At 42.2% G+C, this 27,452-nt stretch overlaps 1 protein-coding gene and 1 non-coding gene across 5 annotated transcripts; both read right to left on the bottom strand.

Moving 5' to 3' along the window:
- Window positions 1–370: 370 nt before the first annotated feature.
- Chaf1b (chromatin assembly factor 1 subunit B) lies at window positions 371–27,452 on the bottom strand. 4 transcript variants are annotated; one of them, XM_046439203.1, is made up of 14 exons: window positions 27,355–27,452; window positions 26,580–26,752; window positions 25,775–25,907; window positions 23,793–23,910; window positions 23,321–23,424; window positions 19,592–19,688; window positions 17,577–17,661; window positions 16,056–16,149; window positions 11,389–11,458; window positions 11,203–11,294; window positions 7,805–7,967; window positions 6,001–6,432; window positions 2,695–2,789; window positions 371–2,195 (listed from the first exon to the last, which is right to left on the bottom strand). In XM_046439203.1, the coding sequence occupies exons 2-14, from the start codon at window positions 26,703–26,705 to the stop codon at window positions 2,101–2,103; spliced, it is 1,704 nt and encodes a 567-aa protein (XP_046295159.1). In that variant the 5' UTR covers window positions 26,706–26,752; window positions 27,355–27,452; the 3' UTR covers window positions 371–2,100. The 4 variants fall into 4 exon arrangements, with proteins under 4 accessions (XP_046295159.1, XP_046295160.1, XP_058433246.1 ...); XM_046439204.2 differs by lacking the exon at window positions 27,355–27,452 and adding an exon at window positions 26,853–27,311; XM_058577263.1 differs by lacking the exon at window positions 2,695–2,789.
- Window positions 21,118–21,189, bottom strand: LOC124089300 (small nucleolar RNA SNORD101). The gene has a single exon (XR_006850701.1). It is a non-coding gene; the product is annotated as a small nucleolar RNA SNORD101 (small nucleolar RNA).

The following is a 27,452-nucleotide window of genomic DNA, read 5'->3' as shown; positions in this document are numbered from 1 at the left end:
AGGCCCCTGCACCCTGGTGCAATGGAGGCTCTGCCTCTACTGCCTCTCTCCTCAGTGCTATCCAGGCCACCAATCAGCATCCCTCCTGAAACACCCAGGCAGAGGCAGACCCTGCCCTTGTCACACTTGTTCTCCCAGGCAGTTTCCTGGGCCTCATTCCCTTCCAGCCATCTAGCAGCAGGGACTAATATTTAACAGCAGACTTACTGGAGACATCTGGAAACAACAAAAACCCCATATGAACCCCACCCAGAGTGGTAGACCGTTTGTAAGAGAACAGCACCTGGCCTGCAGGTGGGCTCCTGTGCAAAAGGCATCCCCAATGAATTATGCAGACAGACCCCAACGAATTATGCAGACAGAGACGGGCTGGGTTTTAGACCACAATAAAGTGACATCACTGTCATTTATTGCCAATTTTATCATTTATATTCAAGAGTGACAGCTGATGAACAGGCAGTTAGTAGTCTGGCTGAAGGTGTGTCCCTGCCTCCCCCTTAGTTCCCCCATTTTAGTTGTACAAGAGACAGATTTTTTTAAACCTGACACTGTCCCTGCCTTGAGTGTGGCTGGGAAACAGGCTGCTCACTGAGATCAGGAACATGTGATCAAAATGATCAACAACCACCAGCTACATGTGTGGTTTGTAGCTGTTTTTCTGGCGGGGGCCCCAGGCCTAGGGGTGATGTCAGTTCTTGGTGTGACCTCAGTGCACAGCTACAACTTAGAACCACTGGTCAAAAGGGACAGTACATGACAAGTTAAACCTTTTCCTTCTTGATGTAACCCACACCTGCATTATAACAAGTGCATACACATTCACCTGTCAGTTCTCCATGCCATGAGTCATCCTGACTTTACACCTTCTTATCTAAAGAATGGCAAACTCCTTCTGGTTTACCCAGATGTGGATTAAGCAACAAACTGATGCTTCTTCCCATTTTCTTTGTTGTTACAGACAAAGCTAAGAAGAATGTTCTTCCTCTCCTCAGCCCACTCCATCCTTCACTCTGTGGTCTGTTCCAGCCTGGGAAGGAAGCCCTGGGCTCACCACCCTTATCTGCATGGCTTGTCCAGGCCATGTGTGAAAGCAGCAGACATCATGCAACTCTTGTCAGCACAGTAGCTGCATGAGCTTCTAAAGTGAGCCTAGCCCATGTGCCATCAGGTAACTAACCACCTCTCAACCACATCACCCAGGAAGCACGTCCTGAGCTGAGAGGCTCCAAACTCCCGAGATGGCCGCCCTCAGACGACAACAGCCCCTCCTACACCCAGTGCCAACTCTCACATTTATTCCTAATAGAAAAAGAGAACATATGATTTTCCTGGGTCCCAGGGAAAGCAAGAGACATAAACTGCTGTTTTGGGGTTTTTTTTTTTTTGGCTTTGAAAAGCCAATCTAAAAAGTAAACCTATTCAGATACAAATTGTATCTGAAGTAAAATCTCAGCTGTCTTTAAAAAGAAAAATCCATAAAAATGCTAAGAAGAAAATATGCTTAGAAATCAACAAGAGTTTCTTCTAATAGTGAGATAATGAGGGAGTCTCACCTCCAGCCCCATTTATTTTTTTTCTTCACTGTAGTTTACTAACTTTCCAGAATGAGCATTATTACCTTTAAAATCAGGGAAAAAACATAACTTCTAAAATTTGAATAATCAACTAATTAGAAGCTAAATCTAATAATCACTTCTAACATTCTAAAAATCAACAATATAAACCTCCTCAAATCACTTTCTCTTCTCTCTGCTCCTGTGTTGCAAGTCCCCCACAGCACAGCTGTACTTTCCTGACAGTTTCAAGGAAGGATTTACTGATTTTCACCTCAAATAATGTTGAATGCTCCAGTTTCAGAAACTCACCAAAAAGAGGATTTAGTCTATTACAACAGTCACATCCCCATGGTAAAGATGGATACCAAATACAAAAGTATGCGTATTTCTGGAGAAAAATCAGTACATGTGCTTTTTCTGTTACAGAAATCAACTTCTGAATGTCTATTTGGCTCCGATGCCACTGGCCTGGGCGTCTCCCTCCTCGCTGCCTTGCTACATGCCCAGGCACTGCCCAGCAGGCCCACGGGCAGCAGTCAAGGTCCTAGCAAGGGTCCAGGCTTTGGGGGCTTCCTCGGTCCTCGTCAAGTCTGGGCTGCTTGAGCTCTGGAGGACTGCCCTGAGGGTCTCCAGGCATCTCTGAAATATCAATAAACACAAAATAGGCAAATGAATGAGGACTTCTGTAGGCTTAAAGCTGACATAACAAAACACAGAGCCAAGATGAGGAATGGAACTGCCAGCACGAGCCTGTGTTGCTAAGATGGGATCTATACCACGGTTCTCCATCAGGGGCAACTGTCTGTCAAGGGAAGTGGGCAATGTTTGGTGACATTTGAAAATGTCACAGAGCAGGGGTACAATCTGAGGATGCTGATAATACCCCACAATAGAACAAAATTATCCTGCCCAATCATGAAGTCATCAGGTCAAGAAACCCAATCTAGACCACTCTTCCTGAACTCAAGACAGATCACAGGGATTGCCTTATTTTAAGATAAACATCCAGGCAGGGATTCTTAGAAGACAGTTGCATCAGGATGCATCCTTACTCTCTTAGAAGTGATATAAAATTGGGTGGTGCTAATTTCCAAAAGAACAAAAGAGAAGCATTAAAACCATTAACAACATCACTTACCTAACTGAATTTCTTCTGTGGAAGAGGTAGAAATTATACTGGTTGGTACAGAATTTGGTGGTGTACCTGACTTTAAGGGTGTTAAATTTATTCTCCTTGATTAAAAAAATAAAAGGAAAGAATGGCTCATTAGTATTACAAAACTTATTTATGTATGATATTAAATATCAAAACTACCAAAGTTCACCTGAGCCAGGCACAGTGGTCCAACGCCTGTAATCCCAGTGACTTGGAGGCTGAGGCAGAAGGACTACAAGTTCAAAGCCAGCCTTAGCAATTTAGCAAGGCACTGTCTCAAAAATAAAAAAAAAATTTAAAATAAAAAAGGGTAGGGATGTGGCTCAGTAGTTAAGTGCCCCCTAGGTTCAATCCCTAGTTCCAAAAAAAAGTTCAGACGATCATATAGTGCCCAGTTATTTAGAAAGGATTACATCCACCTACTAAGTTTAACTATCACACTTATAATGGTCAACTCAAACCATAACCAGTCATCTAAAAGCTTTAAACAAAAGCTGAGTTCTGTTAATTAACAACGGTCCAGTGAGCACCTTACTGAATACTGTATACATAAGGTTATCAAAATTTCTACATATGGAAAGCACCATAGATAATCCTTTTTTTAAAATCCAGAGCCTTAATTTTTCAATGACTATTTTTCTCTTTTTAATTACAAATGCAAGAAACTTGGTAAATAGTTTAGAAGAAATCAGAAGAGGAAAGCAATTTAATACCAAAAATATTTCAAAGAATGCCTTCCACTATCTAAAAACATACAGAAAAACAAAAAACAAAACCCATACTGCTATTCTGTAGAAATGAGAGATTTAGAAAGAGTTGAGCACTACACCTGAACCACACTGTGACTAAGCCAATAAAGACATTAGAGCACAGCGGGGAATGGGGGCAGAGAGTGCTCGTACTGTGCCTCACTTCCCATTCCTGCCCTGTCATCTCCCTCTCCACCTAGTCCATCTGGAACATGAGGAGGTAGAGGGATTGGTGGAGAGGAAGTGCAGAGTCACAGGGGATAACTGGGCATCAGAGGTAAAAAGAAAGGAAAGCCAAAGGCCAGCACTGCTTGGCGTCAGTAGGACATGCAAAGCGTTCTGTGGCAGGGGCAGCAACATGGATGAAGTCAGCTGACTGGTAAGAAGGGGGAGAAATAGCCATAGCATCATAGGGAGCCCTTTGTTCCTGGTGACCAGGTAGCTCAAGAAGACATTCCTTATAAACAACAGAGCACTACTCTGCCACAGAAAGGAGGGTATCTGGGCATTTGCAACAACATGGATAAACCTGGAGAACATTATGGTAGGAAACCAGGAACAGAAGACAAGAACAACATAGTTGCACCATCTAGAATCTAAAAAAGCTGATCTCGTAGAAGTCAAGACTAGGAAAGTGGCCACCAGAAACTGGAGGGCAGGGTGGCAAGAGGAGGAGGGATGGGGAAAGGCTGGCCAATGGGTCCAAGGTCAGCTAGATAGGAGGAATGGATTCTACTGCACAGCAGGGTGATGTGGTTACAACAAGTGGTGTGCATTTAACACAGGATCCTGAATGTTCCCACCATGCAAATGGTAAGTATTTAAGATGATCTGATCAGGACATGAGGTATACATGTATCAAAATACTGCTGTGTATGGGGCTGGGGTTGTGCCTAAGTGGTAGAGCACTCACCTAGCATGTGTGCGGCCTGCGTTTGCTCCTCAGCGCCAAATAAAGAAAAACAAATAAATGTATTGTGTCCATCTACAACTAAAAATATTTAAATAAAAAAATATTGCTGTGTACCCCACATTAACATACAGTTATTATGTGCTAATCAAGAATAAAACAAAACAGCCAGACATGGTAGTGCATGCCTGTAATCCCCAGCAACTGGCAGACTGAGGCAGGGGGATTATAAATTTAAGACTAGCCTCAGCAACTTAATGAGGCCTTAAGCAATTTAGCAAGATCCTGTGTATCAAAATTTTTAAAAAAGGGTTAAGTGCTCCTGGGATCAATCCCCAGTACCAATTAAAAAAAAGAAAAAAAGAAGAAGAACAAAATAAGGGGCTGGGGCTCAGGGGCAGAGAGCTTGCCTAGCATGTGTGTCGATTCTCAGCACCGCATATCAATAAATAAAGGTCCGTTGACAACTAAAAAAAAAAGAAAAGAACCAAATAAAATGGTTAAAGGTATACTGTAAGTCCAGTTACTTAGGGGACTGAGGCAGGAGGATCTCAAGTTCAAGGTCAGTCTAGGCAACTTAGCAAGAACCTATCAGAAAATACAATAAAAAGGGCTGGAATATAGCTCAGTACTGGCTTAACATGTGCAAGGTTACAGGTTCAATTCCCAGTATCTCAAAAAAAAGAAGGCACTTGGCTATAGCTTGACTGAGTGTTGCCCAAAGGCCCACATCTAAAGGTTTGCTCCCAAGACTATGACACTACTGGGAGGAAGAGCCATTGTGAAGTGGTACCGGTGGAATTAAGATGCTGGCAGACATGCTCTTGAAGGGGATTTGGATTCCCTGGCCTTTTCCTCCCTACCTTTGCTTCTCAGACTCCATGAGTGAGCAGGCTACCCCACCACTGTTCCTGCCACAATGCACTGGGCTACCACAGGCCCAGAGCAACAGGACCAAGTGACTATGGACTAAAACCTCTGAAACCATGAGCCAAAGAAAGACATTCATTCCTCCTTCTAGGCTGACTTGTCTCAGACATTTATCTCAGTGACAGAAAGCTAACACAGCACTCCCTTTTATTTCCCACCTGTCATGAAGCACCTGGTACCATCTTAGGAAAAAGAGCACAGGTACAAAATGAGGACATATTTCCAGGCTCATAATCTAACAGAGGAAACCGAGGCCTAAACCAAACATCTGCTATTGAATGTGATGGGTGGTGACAGAGTAAAGGGCTGAAGGGCCACAAAGTCCTTAAACAATGAAGACACACTCAGATGGGTCTTTCAGGAGGACTTTGGTGTTACCAAGGGGACAGACAATACAATGAACCCAAAAGAGGCTGACACAGAGGCTGCAAAGGCAGAGTGTCTGGGAACACAGATTAACCACAGCGAGTGGTTATGGTCCTGGATGGCAGGCTGTGACCAAATCTGTCTGGGTGCCTACACAGCAGCTAGGAATGAAGGAACTGGCAGAGGCCTGTGAGCCAGAACATGACGCCCTCAGATTTAATGTCAAGCAACCTCTCATAATAGCGGGAAGGACTCACTGCAGACTTCTACCTTGAACAGACGGGGAGTGTTCACTTTACAATGTCAACTTCTTGTTTTGTCAAATGTGCTTACCGGGGGGTGGTCTTGCTCCAGGCTTGTAATGTGTTCAGAGTGACCCTCCGGGATGGGTGCGCTTTCGTGTTTTGACTACTGGGCTGTAGGGTCTTCTCCTCTGAAGGCCCTGGCAAGGAGTTTTTGATGCCAGGAGTTACTGAAGGAGTGTCCTTGAGGGCTGCTGGGGCTGGAGGCTGTCCAGATGACGAGGGACTTGTAGAGGGACTGCTGGAGTCGTGGATTCTGCTGCTGGGGGTCCCCTCTCCCAATCTGGGTCCTGGTAAAGATCCTTGGTGCATCTGACTTTTAGTTTTCTTTGCTTTATCAAGAGTTCTCATGCTCAAAACAGGCTTCTCTTTCAACGGAATGCCAAGTTCATCTTTCTCAAATGTCACAAATGAGCAATAACCATCTGTGGAAGAAATGGCCAGGAAAGCCCCATCGCTGGACCTTTGTTCCCAAAGCAGAGAAAAAAGTTAAAGACTTTAGTGACATCTACAACCCATATTTAACACTCTCATGACTAATCAGAAAATAAAGTCTGATGAACTGGGTGCAGCAGCCTGTGACTACATACTACTCAGAAGCCTGATGCAGGAGGACCACTTGAGCTCAGGTGCTAAGAGTCCAGCCTGGGCAACAGGACAAGAACCTGTCTCAAAAATAAATAAATAATGGGTTGGGTTATGGCTCAGTGGTAGAATGCTTGCCTAGTACATGTGAGGTCCTGGGTTTGATCCTCAGCACCACATAAAAATAAACAAAATAAAGATATTGTGTCCAACTACAACTAAAAAAAAAAGAAAAAAAAAAAAAAGACCCAGATCCCAGTGGGTGGCACTACTGGGAGGTAGTGGAACCTTTAGAAGGTGGGGCCTGCTTGGAAGAGGGGAGTCACCCGGCATACCTAGGAAGGGTATATCCTGTCCCTGGTCCCTGGTACACTCTCCCTTTCTGCTTCCTGGGTGCCAGGAGGTGAGAGGCTTTGCTCTGTACACACCTCCACTCTGTTGTTCTGCCTCACCTTTGGCCGAAAGTTGACCAGGAACTGAAGCCTCTGAGACCAAATAAATCTTTCCTCCTTAAGTTGTTTTTCTCAGGTATCTCACAGCAACAGAAAGCTGATAAACACAGCATGTAGCTTCCCTCCCCAATCCTATCTCAGCTAAGTCACCACAACTCATCTGCACTATTATTAACTTTCATATAAATAACAATGAGATAGATGATCTTTTCCTTTCTCAAGATAAAAAAAAAATTTTTTAAAAGAACAGAGAAATAAAAAAGAGCAATAAAGAGTAAGAAATAGATGGTGGGTGGCCAGGCCCCAGCTAAAGCACATGCAGGTCCAGGCAGGCAGCAGAGGCCAAATCAGGAGGACTGGGGATCTAGCTCAGTTGGTAGAGTGCTTGCCTCACATGCACAAGGCCCTGGGTTCAATCCCCAGCACCACAAAAAAAAAAAAATTAGGGACCAAAAAGTGGCCGAGGGAGAGCAGAGCGCCAAGTGACACCACTCCCAACGGCTTATCAGTGAGTTTCCTTCAGAGAACCCAACAAGATCCCAAATGATGAGGAAGTCCCTGGGGCCTCCCTGCAGTTTATGAGAGCTCCACTAGTCCCATAGGGCAACCTGAATGACATCAAACCTACAACTGTTAAACCAGGAAGCAAGCTTCGCAACAAACCAGAATTTTTTCCTTTTAATGTGACTGGCAAATGGGGCCAAAAGGGCCATTTTTAGTATTGACATATCTCCTAGCCCAAGGTGTACCCAGGTCACAGGACTCTATCTCCTCCTTTGCTCATTGGCAAGCACTCACCACGAAATATCACTCAGGGTGTGGTAATGTATGTTAGACACGAAGCCAAAGGGGAAAGGCTGCTGGGTGTCATAGAGCAGCACGGAATCCTCAGAAGCCACTGCAAACACCACGCGGTAGGGCAGGCTCAACAGTTCCATGGCTGGCTCATGTGATCCCTGATCTGCAGGGGAGATGGGCAGAATAGAGGACAAAATCAAGTTCCCAAAGGAAATAACCAATTCCCTCAAAAAGCCCTGTCTCAGGGAAATGTAAATGAGAGCTTTACTAAAAACCAGTTTGCTGTTCTTTACAAAGAATTCTTTATATATGAATAAAAGAAATGTACAAAGGAACACAACAGTAAGGACAGTATGCCATGGGCACCGAGGTCCGAAAAAGACAAGAAAAGGGAAGAAGTCATTCTGAGTGGTCACGTTCTGATAAGAAAACACATGGTATATTTAGAAACATTCCACCAGGAGATGCTATAATGCTCTGTCAATCTGGCTATATTCATCTACATTAAGAGTTAAAAAGTCAAAAACAGCTTCTGCTTCCAGCAGAATAACAGGAATAACAGAGACCAACCCTTCACTTGAAAACCACTAAAATACCAGGTAAAATATATAAAGCACGTTTTCAAGACACTAGCCATCAGGCAACAAAGGATGATCTCTGAGAAATGCAGCAAGTGAGTTAAGTCCTACAATTGCCTCAAATTACTGCCTGGTGTGCTTCCAGGTGCCAAAAAGGTAGCGAGAACCTAGATCAGGCCTCGCAGACCCCTAGTCGAGAAGACAGAGCAGGCAGCTGGGAAAGGCCAAGGCAGCCAGTGCTCACAGGCAGGGACACAAAAGCTATAGAAAGAGTTGCAAAGAGCTTTGAGTCATCACCTGAGTACTGAGCAGTGCATACCTGTGAGGACAGTACCTGAGGCTGAGCAAGATCTATCAGAAAGAAAGAGCAATCCCTGAAGCTCACAGCAGGCCAGGAATCCAGCCAGCATGGATGCTACAACTTGGATCTGGAATGTCCCCCATAAGCTCATGTTTTGAAAGCAAGGTCTCCAAATGCAGCAAGTTTCTGAGGTAGGGCTTTTAGATGATGATTGAATTTTGAGGGCTATGTCTTCATGAGTGGATTAATCCATTTGATGGATATGACAGATTAATCCATTAGCTGAATGAACTACTGGGAGGTGGGACCTAGTTGGAGGAAGTAAAAGTCACTGAGGGCAGCCCCTAAGAAGGGTTTATATTGTTCCTGGCCCCTTCAATGCCCTCTTCAGCTTCCTGGCTACCATAAGCAGCTTTCTTCTGCCACACCTTTATAACATGTTTTTGCCTTGGAGCTAACCAACTGAAACCATAACCAAAATAAACCTTTCCTCCTTTAAGTTGTTTATGTCAGGAATTTTGGTCATAGTGACAAAAAACCAACTCAGTGAGAAGCTTCATATTTCACAGGGCATAGATTATTCAGAATGATTTGCCTCAAGAATAGGGAAAATTGGCCCAAGACCAAATGCTACTGTGACGGCATCTAACAAAGCTTAAAACCAAGACCCAAAAGAATCAAAATGTTCTTAAGTAACTTCCCTACATCCCAGAGTAAACCTCAAGAAAACTTATAGGAATGAAACTATCCAGCACATCCACTAAGGTAAATTTCACAATGCTTGCATAAGTTCAAAGCATGTGAGGAGCCAGGAAAATATTACCCACAATTAGGAGGAAATAAAAAAATAACCTTATATACAAAAACATCAAAAGTTATTGTAACTGTACTCTATAAGCTCAAGAAGCAAGAGAAAAGAAGCAACATATTCAAAGACATGGGTTGCCAGACACAGTGGCGCACACCTGTAATCCCAGAGCTTTGGGAGCCTGAGGTAGGAGGATCAAGAGTTCAAAGCCAGCCTCAGCAAAGAGTGAGGCACTAAGCAACTCAGGGAGGTGCTGTCTCTAAATAAAATACAAAATAGGGCTGGGGATGTGGTTCAGTGGTTACATGCCCCTGAGTTCAACCCCCAGTACCCTCCACACACACACACACAAAGAGACAAGAATATACAAGAAAGACTCAAACTGAAACTAAACTTCAAGAGACGAAAACTGCATGTCACAGATGAAAAATACACTGGACAGGACCACAGGTAGATCATACAGAAGAAAAAATTAATGAGCTCAAAACACAGCTGTCAAAACTTCTAAATCAAAGCACAGAGAGGGAAAAAAACCTGAAAAAGGAAACGGTCATCAATAAGCCATGGGATAACTTCAAACAGCTTAATACATCATCAAAGTCCCTGATGAATAGGACAACAATCACTTGCAAGAACACCCTAATTTGATAAAAACTATAAACTGACTGACTTAAGAAATTCAATGAACCCCCAAGCACAAGAAATATGAATAAAACTACATCTAGGCACATCATATTTATATTGCCTAAAGTCATTGATAAAAAGAAAAATCTTAAAAGCAGCTGGGGGAGGGAGTTAAAAACAAAAACCTAATTTACACATAATTTTACTGCCTAGAAAATCAATAATGAATGACATTCAATCAGCAGAAACACAAAACTAGCACTTATTATTCTCTAAAGTTGTGGTAAGCAAGAAAATGTATTCTGGACAATGGGGAAAAAAAAGCTGACATACATGTTGATAACATCAGTCCTTGCTCCAGCTTTTAAGGGTAACTTAACTGATGATCTCATAAAAGGCGAGAATAGAATATCAATTACCAGATATGAGGGAGAAAAGAGGGAGAGGGAGGAATTAGGAAAGGTTGGTCAATAGGTACTAAGTTACAGAACAGGAGATAGAAATTCTGCTGTGGATGATGAATATAGATGACACAACTATCCTGTATATTTCAGAAAGCCTACAAGAAAGAATTTTCAATGTTTTCACAACAAAAAAATGATAGCTGGGCAGAGCAGTGGTGTATGCCTGTAATCCCAGTAGCTCAGGAGGCTGAGGCAGGAGGACTGTAAATTCAAAGCCAGCCTCAGAAATTTAGTGAGGCATTTAGCAACTCAGCAAGACCCTGTCTCTAAATAAAATATATGAAAGGGCTGGTGATATGGCTCAGAGGTTAAGCACTCCTGGGTTTAATCCCTGGTACAAAATAAAGAAATGATAAATGTTTGAGACAGATATGTCCTGATTTGAACGTTACATAATACATACATGTATCAAAACATCATATTGCACATTAACATAAATAGGTTCAATTTTTAAGTATCAATAAAAAAATAGGTACAATTTTTAAGTATCAATAATAAAAAAAAAAAAAAAAAGAATGAATCAAACCCACATACACACCTTTTCCCAAAACACATGCAATCCCCACCCGACCAGTGACCTGCCTCAGAAAGAACACAGCACAGCACTGTGGCCCTAAGGGTACCTGTTTCCATCAACGGCCTCAATTCGAAGTAGACAGGGCAGCAGCGAACAGCGAGCGTGGCTTTGCTAGGACATGGAAGATGGGCAATAGGCCTAAAAAATTAAACATAGTTTAGAAATAGACACTGCCGCTCAGCAAAAGCACAAAGAGAGGGCAAGCATCTCAAATACTCCCTCTATTGTATACCTTTTGAGATTTTTCCTGGAGAAAACATAAGTTGTATTCATTACATTTTCACCGGATTCCACACATCCAGCTGTGGAACAGAAGGAAAAGAGAGGAAAGTCAGTGTTAGGTTAGACTGTTCTCCAGCAAAAGTTTAAGAGCCTTCAATTCTGGCTTGTCAAGTTTTCCCCCATAATGGTATTCTCTGGACAATGTTATTTTTTTATTGAAGACAAGTACAAATATTCCATCACTATCTGTTTTTGCTCTTTACTCCAGTTCTACCTATCTGCATCTTCACCTGAGGGTCTGGCAGCTCCCTGGGAACTGGAACATAAAGTAGGGAACCCTTGCTATATAAAACATTTTTGAAAATCCAGGCAAATCAAGCTGATGAAGCCTGAAACTAGATCCAGCTGCCCAGGATCCGCCTAGGAGCCGACTCTCTATCCCTGGATTTAGTCCTTGGTTGTCATCCAGAGACTGAGACCCGGGCTTTTCCCCATCTGCCTGATCCAGACTTGACTATGCAAGGAGAGCCAGCCAGTGCAGCGATCCCCAGCCTCAAGCAGAGCCTGACTGCTCTGGGGAACAGTTCTGACAGCTTGTCCTCACTTACTCTAGATGTACTGAAAGCCAGGGCAAAGCCTACCAGGGAGAGGCTGTGACATTAAAGTGCTCTTATAAACTCCTCCCTACTCCATGTTCGTATCTCTTGACACATACACATATCATTTTATATATGACCATTTCATATCTATCAGAAAGAGCAGTCAGCAGTACCAGCAGTCTATTTACTATTTCTTGCTTTGCTAACCCTCTACCCATCTTGTCTATCTTTCCACCTCCAAGTAATCCATTTTAATAAACCATTATGTCACTTTTATATTTCTTCTATTCTCATATAATCAATGCAGACAGCTGTAACTCAACCACATGTATACCCATATGATAGATTCTTTTTAGAATCTTAAGAAATGAGATATTATTTAAACTTTTCCTTATTTTGCTTTTCTCAGCCAACTACTCATGAAGGTCAATTTGTATCTACTTATTTTTGGCAACTGGGAATTGAACCCAGGGCCTGACTTACACTAGGCGAATGCTCTACTAAGAGCTGCATCCCTAGCCCTAATGCATTTTTTTTCTTAGTAGCTGCATACTATTTACTGGTATAAAACTACCTCCTCTGTTAATGAGTATTGCTTTGTGTGTGTGTGTGTGTGTTTTTTTAACCACTACAATGCTTGCAGTAAACATCTTTGAAACACACCTTACATACTATGCATTTACTTTTTTTTTTTTTTAATGATTAAGGTGGTAAATTTTGTTGTGTATCTTTTACTACTATATTTAAATTAAAATGCTTATCCCCATATCACCATGCCCCAAACTATTAGCCATCTGGCAAGTGTTTATTCATTTTTCAGCACATTTCTAAAATGTTTTCTCCTCTGGTGAGATCTTCCCCACCCAGATAATGGGCAAGGTCTCTGGGCTCAAGGTCTTGGCTTATGCCAAACCCTGGGAGGCCTCCATGACTCTCAGGTTAGATTCCAGGTTGCATTCACTTCTTAAGGAACTGGCTCTCAGATGTGGACAGATGGACTGGATGGCACACACATTTAAATGTTACCAGACTGCTTTCCAAAATGGTGACCCACTCTCCCAGCAACAATACCCACATTCTGCATGCAATAGTATTATTTTTCCAGTCTGATGGAAATAAAGAGACATCTAGTTGTTATGATACTTCAATCTGTACTTCCCTACTGAGTTTTAGAATCTTTTCCTGTGGTCCACTCAATATGTAGCTTTGCTCTGCTACAAACTGCCATTTTTCTTCTGAGATTTTCTTCCTCTGTGTATTTAGGATTGTTGAATACAATATATAGCAGCCCTTTCTTCCTTATACCACAAACACAAATATTATTTTCCAGTTCCACCATCCATCCACTAGTTCAACTTGCTGCATCTTTTGCCATTATCAAAGTTTTATATTAAAATGCAAACAGACCTGTTGTTTCTTTAGGAGTTCTATATTTTTGTATTTATAGTTAAGTATTATATTTACCTGAAAATTGTTTTCTTTTTTTCCCTTCTTTTTTTGGTATTGGGGTATTGCTTTACCACTGAGCTACAACCCCATTTTATTTTTTGAGACACAGTCTTGCAAAATTGCTGAAGGTCTCTCTAAGTTGCTGAGAATGGCCTGGAACTTGGAACTTGTGATCCTCCTACCTCAGCCTCCCAGAACCTTGGGATTACAGGTGTACACCACAGTGCCTGGCTTAGAATTAATTTTTTATCTTCTTTCATACAGTTTTTCAGTACCATTCACTGGTTAACCTATTTTCCCCAATAAAATTCCACCTATGATCATATGTTAAATTCCCTTATATCCCTATTTCTCGTTTCTCAGTCTAGTTCACTAGTTTTTTAGTGTAGTCCTATATCAATACCATATTGATTTGACAACAGTAGTGTCAGAGTGTTTTTTGGTATCTGATGAGGCAAACACTCAACTCTTTTTCCTTTTTTTTTTTTTTTCATATTTCCTCGGATACTTGTCAGCATTTGTTCTACTAAAGAAAACTGAGATTTTAAAAAAAATAGGGGCTAGGGTTGTGGCTCAGCAGTAGAGCGCTCACCTAGCAAGTGCAAGACCCTGGGTTCAATCCTCATCACCACATAATTTTTAAAAAGTATTGTATCCAACTACAACTAAAAAAAAACAAACAAAAAAAAACAGGGAGCTGGGGATATAGCTTGCTTAGTAGAATGCTTGCCTTGTACGCACAAGGCTGTGGGTTCAAGCCTCAGCACCACAAAAAGAAAAAGAAAAAAAAATACCTGTAGATTCAATGGCACCCAACCATAATCCCCGCTACTCAGGAGGCTGACGTAGGCAGATGCCAAGTTCAAGGCCGGCCTGGGAAACTTAGCAAGGCCTTGCTAAAACAAAAAAGAAAAAGGGCTGGGGGATGTGGCTTAGTGGTGAAGTACCTCTGGGTTCAATCCCCAGTACTACAAATCAAAACAGAACAAAAAAACCCTCTAATAGGACTTAAATTGAAAATTAAACTGGTGATAATTTTCAGAACACAATATATTTCCATTTATACAGAACTTGTTTTATGGGGCCGGTTGTGGCTCAGTGGTAGTGTGCTTGCTGAGCATGTGTGAGGCACTGGGTTTGATTCTCAGCACCACATATAAATAAATAAAATAAAGGTCTGTCAACAGCTAATAAAAAAATATATTAAAAAAAAAGAACTTGTTTTACAATCTTTAATAATAGAATCTAGAATTTTTCATAAACATTCTGTGCCTTTTTTTATTAAATTCACTTTCATGTATTTTATGGGTTTTTCACTAATATAAATGGATTCTTCCTCAGTGCTGGGATTGAACCCAGGGTCTCATTCATGCTAAGCATGCACTCCACCACCAGGCTACACCTGCAGCTCCTACTGGGATACTTTTCCTCTTTCCATTTCTTAGACTTACTGCAGTATAGAAGATACAGATTTTTATGTATTTACCCAATACTGGCCACCTTATCAAATTCTTTTTTTGTAATGCTTATATTATATTTTAAATCCCTTAGATTTTTCTATAAATACAATCCTATCAAAGGCATAAAAAGTTGTTTATCTCTTTCAATCTGGGTAATTTCATTTTCCTGTTTTCCTATATTTATTAACCTCACAAAAAACAATAATGGTGATAGCAAACTCCGATCTGGTACCTTATCTTAACTAAAGATATTTGGGGAGTTGCCATTTAATAAAGGATTTTTTATTAAGTTTAGTAAATAAATTTGCATAAAAATATTTTTGTGAGTAACTTTAGTAAACAACATTAGCAACTACTACTTCTTGGTCCTGAATCTTCTTGCACCGAAGTGTCCCCAAAATGCTCTCAAAGTTCCTTAAAGCCTCACCCATATATATGCATGAATGACTCATGCCCAGCCTGACTGGGACTCTTGGTGGCAAACCTGACCTGGGCAATACTGTCATCTTCATGCTAAGGATGTTCGTCAAGCCATATAAATTAGCTGACATCTCTGTGGACAATCTAGCCACAACACTGCTCTGCCTGATCATGTTGGGCTTAACCTTCTGCCTTCCTGTAGCCAATAAATCTATTTTTCCCTTGCTGATTTTGCTGACTTTTCAGATTTGACAACTAAACTCCCACAGGTTAGTTCAACCAAACTTGTCCCTCTCCAATGAAGGTGGCTTCATTCTTGAGAATAATAAAAATAATAGGCACTTTATTTTTGGCTTTAGAACTATGACTTCCACATACATGTCTAATAAAAAAAAATCACTCAGTAAAAGGTTTTATTGGTAATGTTTTTTACTGAAAAATTTATCTAAAATAAACTGTTTACCACTCTAGTTTCATCATTCCCAAACTTACCTGAATATCAAAATCACTTGGAAATGTTTTTAAAATTCCAAAAGCCAGGTAATACACCCCATACCAATAAACTCCCATCTCTAGAGTGGGACACAGCACTATCTTTTGGAAGCTCCCTTGGAGGTTTCAATGTGCAGACAAGTTGGAGACCAATGCTCTGATCAGACTTCACTGAGTTGAAAAGAAGCATTACAAAAGGGCAGCACAGGCACCCTTGTTCTGTCATCACACCCTTAGATCAAAAGCTGTCAACACACCTGGGGCGAGGAGCAAAGATCCATCAGGAGTAAAACTGAGTCTACGAAAGAAGGACTTCATACTGTCATCATGGAACATCCGGTAACTTCTCACCTGTAGCATACAAAGTTTAAACATTACTCTAAATCTTTAAATAAAGATTTACACACTAAATCTTTACCATTTATTAACGATGTAATAATAACTAAAATTAAAACATATTACAAATCAAATAATCATTAGAACTGAATATCTCTTTCTGTTAAGTTATATATGTGCATCTGTGTCTCCATATGTGTATGTGTGTTTGTATAATAATTTTTTAAAACTCTGTATACACCCCACCCCACCACAGTGGTTTGTCTGGAGAGTAAGACTGGAGAGAAGCAGGAAGACAACCAGGAGACCTTTGCTCTTTACCGGGTTTTTACAACATTTCTTGAACATCTGTGTGGGACAGCCTCTGCCACCATTTATTAATACCTTATAACTGTTAGCATTCCATTCTGAACACCTGAAGGAAGCAGGCATTACTATCCTTCCTTTATAGACATGATCTCTCAGTGCCAGTCAGTTTATACCCACAGGGCCTTCCCCTGGCCCCTTGGGCTGGGTTTGCACCAAGTCCCCTTGCTGCTCCAAAAACTGACTTGCTCCCCCTCACCTAAGTGTCTGCCTCGAAAGTCATGACTGCTTAGGAACAGAGTCCTACTCGTTGTTCTTTCAGATCCTTCCTACTCCTAACTACCAGCCCTGTGATCTATGCTGGCTTTGTCAGAGCTCTCCACTGACCTGCAAGATGGTATACTGTCTGCTACCGCTGAGGCAACATTCAACCCACCTGCCTTTATTTTTGGTACTGGAAACTGAACTCAGGGGTGCTTTACCACTGAACCACATCTCCAGCCCTTTTAATATTTGAGAGAGGGCCTTGCTAAATTGCTTAGTGCCTCACCAATTGCTGAGACTGGCCTCAAATTTACAGTCCTCCTACCTCAGCCTCCCAAATTCCTGAGATTACAGGTGTGCACCATCATAACCAACTTTTTTTTTTTTTTGGCACTGAGAATTGAACCCAGGGATACTTTAAATTTTGAGATCAAGTCCAAGTTGTTTAGACTGGTTTTGAATTTGCAATCCTCCTGCCTCAGCCTCAGGAATTATAGGCATGCACTACCACACCCAACTTGCCTTCTGCTGCCTAATACAAGAATCTTCCCAGATCAGTTGTGATACACTCTAGCTAGACCTGAGAATCATGGAGACCCTGCTACCTCAAGCCAAGGGAACACTCACTTTTAATGCCTCCCAGGTGATTTGCTAGGTTGCAAACCACGATCATCCACCACTGGCTCTCTCCTGTCCCCAGATGTCCCCATTTCCATACAGACCAGTCCCCTTCCATTCCAAGAGGAAACCTTATGGTATACTTAGTCCAGGTGTCCAGTCCCGAGGCCAGTGATTTAGCTACAAGGGAGGACCTCCTGACTTCCTAAGTCTCAATTAACAGACTTCTGAAAGGATGTCATGATATTTCATACCTCTCCTTCGGCCCCAATTCCAGACAGCATCTTTGAAACATTAAAAGCCACACGCTTCTTCTGTGTGCTGTACACCCTCAATACCCTGAAGAAAGAATAGATTTTCCTCTTCTAGCAAATGAATTATGATTCATACAGAAGCAATCTATTACCAATCTATGACTGCCCCAAGGACTCCGAGTCTGCAGACCAGTACTACTGACATTTAGACTTAATTGAAGAATTATGACAGAGGCAAATATTAACCACCTTAAGGAAACGGCAGTGGTAAAAATGTCACAATTTTATTTTCAGTCCATGTTTCAACTTCTCAAGTGAGACACACTTCAGGCCCAGTCTTGTGTTTCAGATCTTAGACATTTGTCCCAGTGGCAATTTGTATGACTATAGTGAAGTTTGTTTTGTGTTAAAAGAGTCTCACTCTTGGAGATTTAGAACATTAAGGGAACTCCAGCAGAAAATCTGGTTGTTAACTCATATTATTCTTACTAACCAATCAAACTGGTTACTCCTGATTGCCTGAACAAAACACAAATATCATAAAATAAATGGCATCCAGAATACAACAGGAGAGTCTATGAAAAATAAACACTAACTCCTACATGTTGCTTTTAGGCCAGGGTTATATTAAATTCAATTTTTTAGTTAAAAGTAGTTGGATGAATATTTAAAAGGACTATTATGTTAAACTACTTTGTTCTATGTTCCCAGATATTAAAGCTTAAATATACTACATATAATAAGAAGAATCTAATTGTATTAATTATAATATTACTAAATAATAATTTACATAATATATAAGCTCTAGGTTATGATTTCTAATCTATTTAAATGCGCTTATATCAATTTTATTAAAATATTCAGAATTAAAAACTTGGAACTTAATGGGTTAAATAATACACCTGGAACCCCAGAGCTTAAATGCAATAGTACCAATAAATACAGCAACAAGGCTTCTTTTCAAGAAGGACAAAATATTTAATTTCTATTAAATTTAAATGCAGTCATTAAAAATTTAAATGGGGTCATTAAAATCACTATACTAGTAACTTTCATCAAAAAGTAAAACATAGGGGTTGGGGTTGTGGCTCAGTGGTGGAGCACTTGCCTCACACGTATGAGACACTGGGTTCGATCCTCAGCAATACATAAAAATAGGTAAATAAAATAAAGGTATTGTGTCCATCTACAACAAATACAAATTTTAAAAAGTGTCAAATATAGGAGTTATAGATATGGCTCAGTGATAGAGCACTGACATAATATGCATGAGACCCCAAATCCAATCTCCATCACCACAAAAAAAAGAGAGAGAGAGAAAGAGAGAGCGCTAAATAAATACTCCAACTAGCATTTTTTGTTTAAGTCATATTCATGAAAGACTTTTTTTTGGGGGGGTGGGTGGGTACTGTGAACTGAACTCAAGAGCACTCAACCACCGAGCCACATCTCCAATACTTTTTTTGTATTTTATTTAGAAACAGGATCTCACTGAGTTGCTCAGCACCTCTCTGTTGCTGAGGCTGGCTTTGAACTTGAGATCCTCCTGCCTCAGGCTCTCTAACCACTCGGATTACAGGCCTGCACCACTGCGCCCCACTCATAAAAGACTTTTTAATTCTCCTGAGAAATCAAATATAATAGTTCTTCCTACATTAATTCACCCTTCAATAAAGATTTACCAAGTGCTAAATCTGTGTAAGGTACCTGCCCTAATCAGTTTCCACTTATTATAAGAGTATGAAAAAAAGAACAAAAAAATCAGAGCTAGACTATTATTGATCTTGGTTGTAATAAAAATACCTCTGCAGGGCTGGGACTGTGATTTAGCGGCAGAGTGCTTGCCTAGCTTGCGTGAGGCACTGAGTTTGATCCTCAGCACCACATAAAAATAAACAAATAAAAGAAAGGCATTCTATCCATCCATGACTACAAAAAAAAAAAAAATTAAAAAAAAAAAAAAACCATTTTGCAGAAAATACCAAGCAAAGACAACTTGCCAAATACTAACATACCTGTCACAGCTTAGAGTAGCAACATATTGACCCAAAGGATCCCAGGTTACTCCTTGTACATAGCTTTTATGTTCATTAAAAATTGAAATCTTTTGTCCTACAAAAAAAGCAACAGCATTACCAAAACCTCCTTGGGAACAAATTATATAAACTATGACATAAATATTATTCCCTTTATTCCACTGCATCATTCAGCAGACAGCAAGAGACAGGCTCTGTTCCAAACCTGTGACAGCCGATTCCACACAACCCCTACACTCAAGCTCATAGAATAATGGAAAGCCAGGGGCAGCTACAGACAGGTACAACACAACACAGATCAGAGGAGAAGCAGGAGTAAGCATCAGAGAAGACCCGATGTCTTCACAGGATGTAGGGGGGATGAAAGGGAACAGGAAGGGTATTCTACAACAGCTGAGCTAAGCATAGATGGTGTAGTGACAAGTAACTGAGAACTGCTACTAGGTAAGGTGAGAGCCAAATCGTGAGGAAAAGAGATATAATCCAGATTCCCTGTGGGTGAGGAAAAGGCACAGGCATGAGCCAAGAACACTCAACTGGGAAGTGACCATGTTTTAAAGATGAAACTGAGGCTCAGGAGAGTTGGCAAAAATAGTCACTAGTTAGGAGATCAGCTAAGAAGGGCCTGAACTGGAGCAATGTTAATAGGGATGGTGAAGAGACTTTGAGGAAAATACTCGGAAAATAAAGCCAGCAGCACAGTGAGGTTCCCTGGATAAAAAGGAGTTATGGAGCCTTAACCATTTTTTTCATCAGCCAATTTTTTATTTGTTCAATTCTTACATTTTAAGTATTGCCGCAGTCTGGCTGGGCACAAAATCACGAGCCACTCAAGCAGGAACACACTTTATTTCCAAAAGTCCCACGAATGCCACGCACGCGGCCTTCTCCCAGGACACACTACACCAACAGGAAATCCCTCCTCTGGAATTCCCTCCTACCGCACTTCCCCAACCAATGGGAACTCTCCGGGAGTCCCGCTAGAGCTCCAAAGTAGCAGGCCATGGCGGACAGCAGGGGTCTAATATCCAATTGAATGCAGATCTTAACATAATCATTTCATCTCAATGGCTTGCTGGCATCACCTTTCAACCAAAAATGCCATGCATCATTCCTACTTGGCTATGGCTCTCAGCAAAGTATTCTCTGTTGACATCCATCTGATACCAAATCCTTAACCATGGCAGACTGCAACCAACTAATTGATGAGGTTCCCTGTGTCATTTTACAACGCCCTACCCATTCCCCTCATCTCTTGTCATCAACCTCAATCAGACTGATTTGATGTTCACACAAAAGGCTTCCACCAACTCACACATACAAGCCTATGGCACAGGATGCAAGCCTACAAGGATGCTACATCCATCTGCAGGCCTAGATTCTTCTGCAACAAACATCAGCCTGAAATCCTACTAATTTAACTTCATACTCGTTCTGCTAACTTCTAAACAAAATGAGGCTCCCTATCTGCCCTTCAGAAAATGTGACTAGCCCCAAACTTACAGGTTTGCCAGACTGTTATACTTCACTCATAATAGGAGTGAAGAAGTAATGACACTTTAAATCATCATTCAAAAGCCTTAATCGTTCTTAAAAAAGGAACAAAGCAAGCAAGAAAAGCCTCTCAAAAGTGGTATGCAAGTCGCTTTCCCAGCACTTCACTTTGAAGTCGCTCCCCACCACCCACCGAAACTGTCAATCTTCAAGCTGCCAGTGACATACACACACAACATGCAACATACATGTTTCAGTCTAACTCCCTGCCCTTCTGCTCTACTTGATGGCACTTCTCTTTCTCTCTCTGAAACTCTTTTCTGGAAATCTGCTGGGATTGAGGTGCAGGGGTTGAGAAGAGGGATGCAGAAGACCTCTGAAGGTCTGAAATAGCTAGTGGGAGAAGGCAAATCAGTCTGACCCTAACAAGCAAAAGGAATGCAGGCTTGGAAGCAACTGCACTCAGCCCAGGCTGGGGTCTGTGAAGGTGGACATGGAGATGGAAAGACGGTCAGAGGGACTGACAGGCAGGTATATGATTCTGTTGGGGAGCAAGGGAGGGGAAATAACAGGCCAGAGTAGCTGAAAAACGGTAAGCAGAGGACTTAGGATTTGTGCACACTGAAAGACAAAGCTGAGGGTAAACACATTCAAAAACCTGAAGGAGATGAGGTTTTAGTGAAAGAGCAGGACACTTGGTTGACATTGGCAGAACAGTTAAGCAACAAGGGTCTAAGATGTATCCTTGACTTCAGCCACTCTGCCAAAACTATTTCTCCCCACAGAGTCCCTAATCTCAGGAAATGGCACCAATATCCACCTGGCTGCCAAAAGCTTAGAATTATAGCCAGTCCATCAGCAAGTATTGTCAAGTCCCATCCTCCCTCACATTTACTCCATCCTGTTCCTTGGATAGGGCAGGCGACTCCTGCCACAGGGCCTGTTCTTACAGTTCCCACAGGTGAAGCACTCTTTTCCTAAATAATGTACACAGTTTGCTCTCTCACTTCAGTCAGGCCTGTTTGTACAAGGGCCCAAAGCTCACGGTAGTTCTCCCAAACAGCCTTTCCTAGCACCTATTTTGACATTATACCAATCTGTGTATTTGTCCGCACCCCCCACCACTACCATGTAGCCATTTCAGACCCACTGTTGCCAGCAACTACAGTAGTGGCCAGCATACTCACAATGTTCAAGGTCATTACAACTAGCTTGAGGGGGTACTAGATGCACTGGCCTCACAGAACTGAAATCATTGAAAACAATGGCCAGATATGAAGAGGACAGAAGACAGTAACACTGGAGCTGGGGCCATAGATCAGTGGTAGAGTGCCTGCCTTGCACGTGTGAGGCCCTGGGTTTGATCCTCAGCACCATATAAAAATAAATAAATAAACAAAGATATTGTGCTCATCTACAACTTAAAAAAAAAAAAGACAGTGACACTGGTCCTTCATCATGCCAGAATACTGGGTATTGATTAGTGAGAGGATGACAGACATAGGCTGGAAAGAGGATGGCCCAAATGGCTGGATAGAACAGAGATTTTTAGAATAGATGAAAACTGAACTGATATAGTACATAGTAACGGCCAATGCCAACTCCAATCCTGGACTCCCTAGCCAGGCACTTGGGTTGTGAGACAGTGAGTTGCCTGCACATTAGACAAGAGTACAGGAAGAGTCTGGGTGAGAAGAAAAGGTCTGAATAAAGGACTGAAGAGGATAAAGATGACTGGGAATTAGCTACTATTGGCTTTGGAAACCACTGCAACTTCTCACATAGCTCCTGTCTCCCAGAACAGAGAACAAATGCTGTAAAGGCAGTGGAATGTCCTCAGCTTTCCTTGATTTCCTAAAATGGAAACCTGATCGCACCTACACCAACCAGGATGCAATGCCACATTCGTTACAAATGACCAAGTCCTCTGCTTGGTGCCTGTTCCCCTCATGTCTGCCTCTCAAGCACATGAGATTTGCCTCTCACAGGCACCAGTAACTCACAACACCACTGCAAAGCCTCCTACACTCTGAATGGAGCCCTAAAAACTGAGTTGGACCCACGGCATATGGGACTAATCCGTCTTCTGTTAGTACAACCACCAATTTTAGTTCACTTCAGAAACTTTTCTTATGGCTTTTAAAGATAAAGCAGGCTACACTTTTTTAAATACTTAGAATATTCCATCCCCCACTAATAAAAAACCTCTCTTACCTTTACTAACATCCCATATGATGGCTGTGTTATCCACAGAGGCAGAAGCCATTAAATTCCCATCAGTTGCCCAGCAAATATCATAAACATCTTCTAAGTGGCCCCTAGAACCCAAACAGGACAGAGAGGAAAAAAAAGTCATTATCCCAAAAAGGAAAAGGTTGCTAAAATTATAAACACAAACTCTGGAATCATGCACTAGAATGAGATTCTAGAAATTTCCACAAGAATTATATTAGCACTGGCTATAAACAACTGCTTTCAAAGATATTTGTATATTTGATGTTGATTACTTTCTACTAAGGAAAACTTTATAAAAGAAAATCCTCTTTAATCATGTTTTTATCTTTTATTTCTTATGACTATCTCATATAAGTAAGTTTTAAGTTAGATATAAAGGTCAAAAGGCATGTTCCATTTAATGTGTCAGGTGATAAAGATAAATTACTCCCACAGTCCCTCCTTAGGTCACCTCAGGGTTTTTACAACAGTCCAGTTCTCCTTATTCAGCTGAGCCTCATCCTCATCCTGAAAAGCAATCTGTTCTGGCTCCTTGTTATCATTCACCTTCCACAACAGAATGACAGCATCTGTGGAGAGATTCAATTTCAGATAAGCCATGCTTCACTGCACACTCCTCCATTTCTGGATTTTTAGGGCATTAAACAATATTTTTTCTGTTCAGTGGACACTGTGGCCATGATGATTTACTTTTGTTAAGAATCTGGACAGGGGGCTGGGGATGTGGCTCAAGCGGCAGCACGCTCGCCTGGCATGCGTGCGGCCCGGGTTCGATCCTCAGCACCACATACAAACAAAGATGTTGTGCCCACCGATAACTGAAAAATAAATATTATAAAAAAAAAAAAAAAAAAGAATCTGGACAGGAAGAATAGGCTTGCCTTCTAAACTAACATTACAAAAAAATCAGCCTCAGACCAGAGCTATACAAAGTCACCTTAAAGAAGGATCCCCATAGTCAGCAAAATGCCATTGCCTTAACAAATTAAGGCATAAGCTACATGTAGCTGAATAGGAAAAAAAAAAAAAGGGGGGGAGGCAAAGACCCACCAATGCAAAAGTTTACAAATTGTTCCTCTGTAACATTCAGCAAGTCACTGAATATCTTGATGACTCAGTTTCCTCAATATAAAATGAGGGGGTGAGGGCCTGTGGCTCAATGGTAGTGCACTTGCTCGGCATGTGTGAGGCACTGGGTTCAATTCTCAGTACCATATATAAATAAATAAAGGTGTATCGACAACTTAAATATATAATTTAAAAAAATATGTATACATATAAAATGAGGATAATAATAATAATAATATAACTACCTGATTGGGCTATTGTGAGGGCTAAGTGGGTCAATATGCATAAAGCATTTACAATATGATGCCTGGTGCATGGAATGCTCCATTTAAGTGTCAATAATTAATTCATTATGGATATACCAGTCATCTTAGCCTGATGCTAGCTAGCTATGTCTTGTGCCTGATGACTCCTCACATTTTGACTCTACACTTCCTACATAACCTTCTGACAATGATTTAGCTTCTTGTTTAAAAATGTTCATAGGAGCAAAGTAAATGGATTTTGCCAATGTTATGAACATATGTGTCCCACTCAAACTTGACTAGAACCCTGGATGCATGCATTAGTCTGGGAGTTTGGCTGAGATGATTGGCTCTGACAGATGGATACTCTACATACACTGAAGAATAGCAGGTTTCTGGGTCTTCAAGGCCAAGAGGCTTTGCAAAACCAGAGCTGTCCTGTGCAACTTCACAGGAGACAGCCTTTGGCCTCCCAGTGGTCTTCCACCCTCTACCTTTTCCTGTAAACACACACACAAACCACATACATATGACACACTCTGAGCCTCATAGCACTGAACTCAACTATTTCCCTTTCCTCTTGTTCCAAATAAAAACACACATTTACTTTATCTTATACATTTTCTATACTATTTGAAAGTATGGTAAAAGATTTACTTTTCTGTATAGTTTTAAGCAGACAGAAAATCTGAATCCATCTGCTCTTACCAAACAATGACAAGTTAGAAGGCTATTCATTAAAGTAATTCCTGAAACCAATTAATTACACAGAGCCATGGAACCCACTCTAATCACCATAGATATTAAACAACCAAACAGAGCCAGAACTGTTGCAACACTGACAAAAGACAAGCACCCTTCCTGCCTGATTCCAACCATCTTCAAGGAGCAAGTGGAAAAGAACTGTTTTCAAGCAGGTCTTCTAAGTTTAATATTGTTATCCTCCATCTCCTCACTCTGACACACTTGCCCAAATAGTATTTTACTGAACTATCTAAATGCCAGATTGAGAAGATCAGTGATACCTGAAATAAAAAGGATATTTAGCTCAAATGTCACTAACTGACATGAGACAAGTAGGTATGTAGATCCCAATGGATTTTTGAAGTACAATACTCACCATCTCCTCCTGATGCTAAAATTTCCCCAGTTGGAGAAAAACGCACCACATTGACAGCTTTGGTATGACGAGCAAGATTGGATAAAAATTCCACAATGGCTTTTCCATCTGGTCCTTTTTCTACCTTCCAGATCTGTTGATACCAAAACATTCACTTAAAAAAAAACAAAGAATGAGCATTCACTACCTTGCTTGTACTAAAACATTTCTATGCTTATTTTCAGCAAGAAAATTTAATTTTGCTTTTGAAACACAAAATGAAGGAATCTCTCCTATCAGACCATGAACAGTTCCATACCTGTGGTCCTCCCTCCCACAGCTTTCTAGAGCAAATTGTCACTCCAAAGGAACCCAGACCAGGATTCTAACATAATGGGCATCCAGTTGGAACAATGTAGACACTATTACTCAAATAAGAAAGCTACTCTCCCTGGTGATGGTAGTGCACACCTGTACCTGACTACTCAAGAGGTTGAGGCAGGAGAGTTACAAGTTTCCCATCAGCCTGGGGAACTCAGCCCTGCCACAAAATAAAAGGGCTGAGAATGTAACTCAGTGATATAGTTCTTGCCTAACATGCAGGAGGCCCTGGGTTTCATTCCAAGTTAGATTTAAAAAAAAAAAAAAAAAAAAAATTACAAACACTACTCTGTCTTACTTTCATTGCTCATTTCAGGTTCTAAGAATTTAGCATTCTGGGCTGACAGAGCAACCTGAGGAGGATGCCATAAATTTTAAATAAAAGAATGAAAACTGTGGCTCCAAGTGGGGCTTCCCTGGGTCTTCCGGTCTCTGCCCCCTTTACCCGGACAGCGGTGTCCACCCCCGCAGACGCCAGTCTGTGGACCCGGCCAGACGTGGCATGCTGGAAGTCCAGGCTGTACACAGGCTCCTTGTTGTGCCAGGCTATTTCACACGTGATGACTTTCATCCTCCCGAGTACTGAAGGGCGGTCCTTTTTCCGAAGGCAGAGGGAAGCTGGATCAACGGAATAAGTACCAGTGTTGGGCAGGAATCCCGCTACCCGCCTAAGTGCGCGCCGCCCGGGGAAAGGACGCCCCCTACCCCGACTTCCCACCTGCGCGCTCCACCTCCAGCCGCGCCTCCTCAGCTCAGCTTCCCACAGCGCAGGACTCTCGGGCAAAGCCGGAAAGGCAAGGCGGAACGCCCGGGGAGGGCGACCGGGGGCTGCGGCCGCCGCAGGAGCCCCGCTGGGCGCAGGCCGGAGGCGAGGGAAGGGTCCACTGTGGGGCCGCCTCGGGGAGGGCGCCGTCTCTGGAAAGGGCGCCGCGGAAGGCGGGGGAGGGAGCTCGCGGGCAGGGCCTCACGGGCGAGGGACGGCAGCGGGGTCCACCAGATCCCACCTCAGGCTCGGGCGCTGGGCAGCGGGAGCCCGCCCGGGCCTGGCGGGAGGAGGCTGCGCTGGGCGGGGCCGGCTGCCTGCACAAGCGCCGCTCGGGAGCCACCCAGGCCCCAGCAGTCTGCTCGCCTACCCGCCAGTTCTCAGCGAGGCCCTCTCACCCCGGCGCGGCGAGCCCGGAAAACCTGCGGGGATGCGGGGTCAACCCCAGGAAGCATACCTGCAGGGAAGCTGCCAGTCCGCTGCGCCACAAGCTCCCGCCGTTGCGCGCGCCACTTCCCGCGCACCGCAGGCTCCGCCTCCCTGGAGGCGGGGCTC

Source organism: Marmota monax, unplaced genomic scaffold (assembly GCF_021218885.2).
Source record: "Marmota monax isolate L192 unplaced genomic scaffold, Marmota_monax_Labrador192_F-V1.1 WCK01_AAM20220418_F8-fsc00125, whole genome shotgun sequence".
Lineage (NCBI taxonomy): Eukaryota > Metazoa > Chordata > Mammalia > Rodentia > Sciuridae > Marmota > Marmota monax.
This window is presented reverse-complemented; position numbering and strand designations above follow the sequence as displayed.

Coding starts and splice junctions, on each gene's coding strand:
- Chaf1b (XM_046439203.1), bottom strand. CDS start 26,705: ATGAAAGTCATCACGTGTGAAATAGCCTGGCACAACAAGGAGCCTGTG. Junction 19,689..23,320: donor CATATGGGATGTTAGTAAAG/GTAAGAGAGGTT, acceptor CTTTTTTTGTAG/GACAAAAGATTTCAATTTTT. Junction 11,459..16,055: donor ATCTTTGCTCCTCGCCCCAG/GTGTGTTGACAG, acceptor TCTGTTCCACAG/CTGGATGTGTGGAATCCGGT.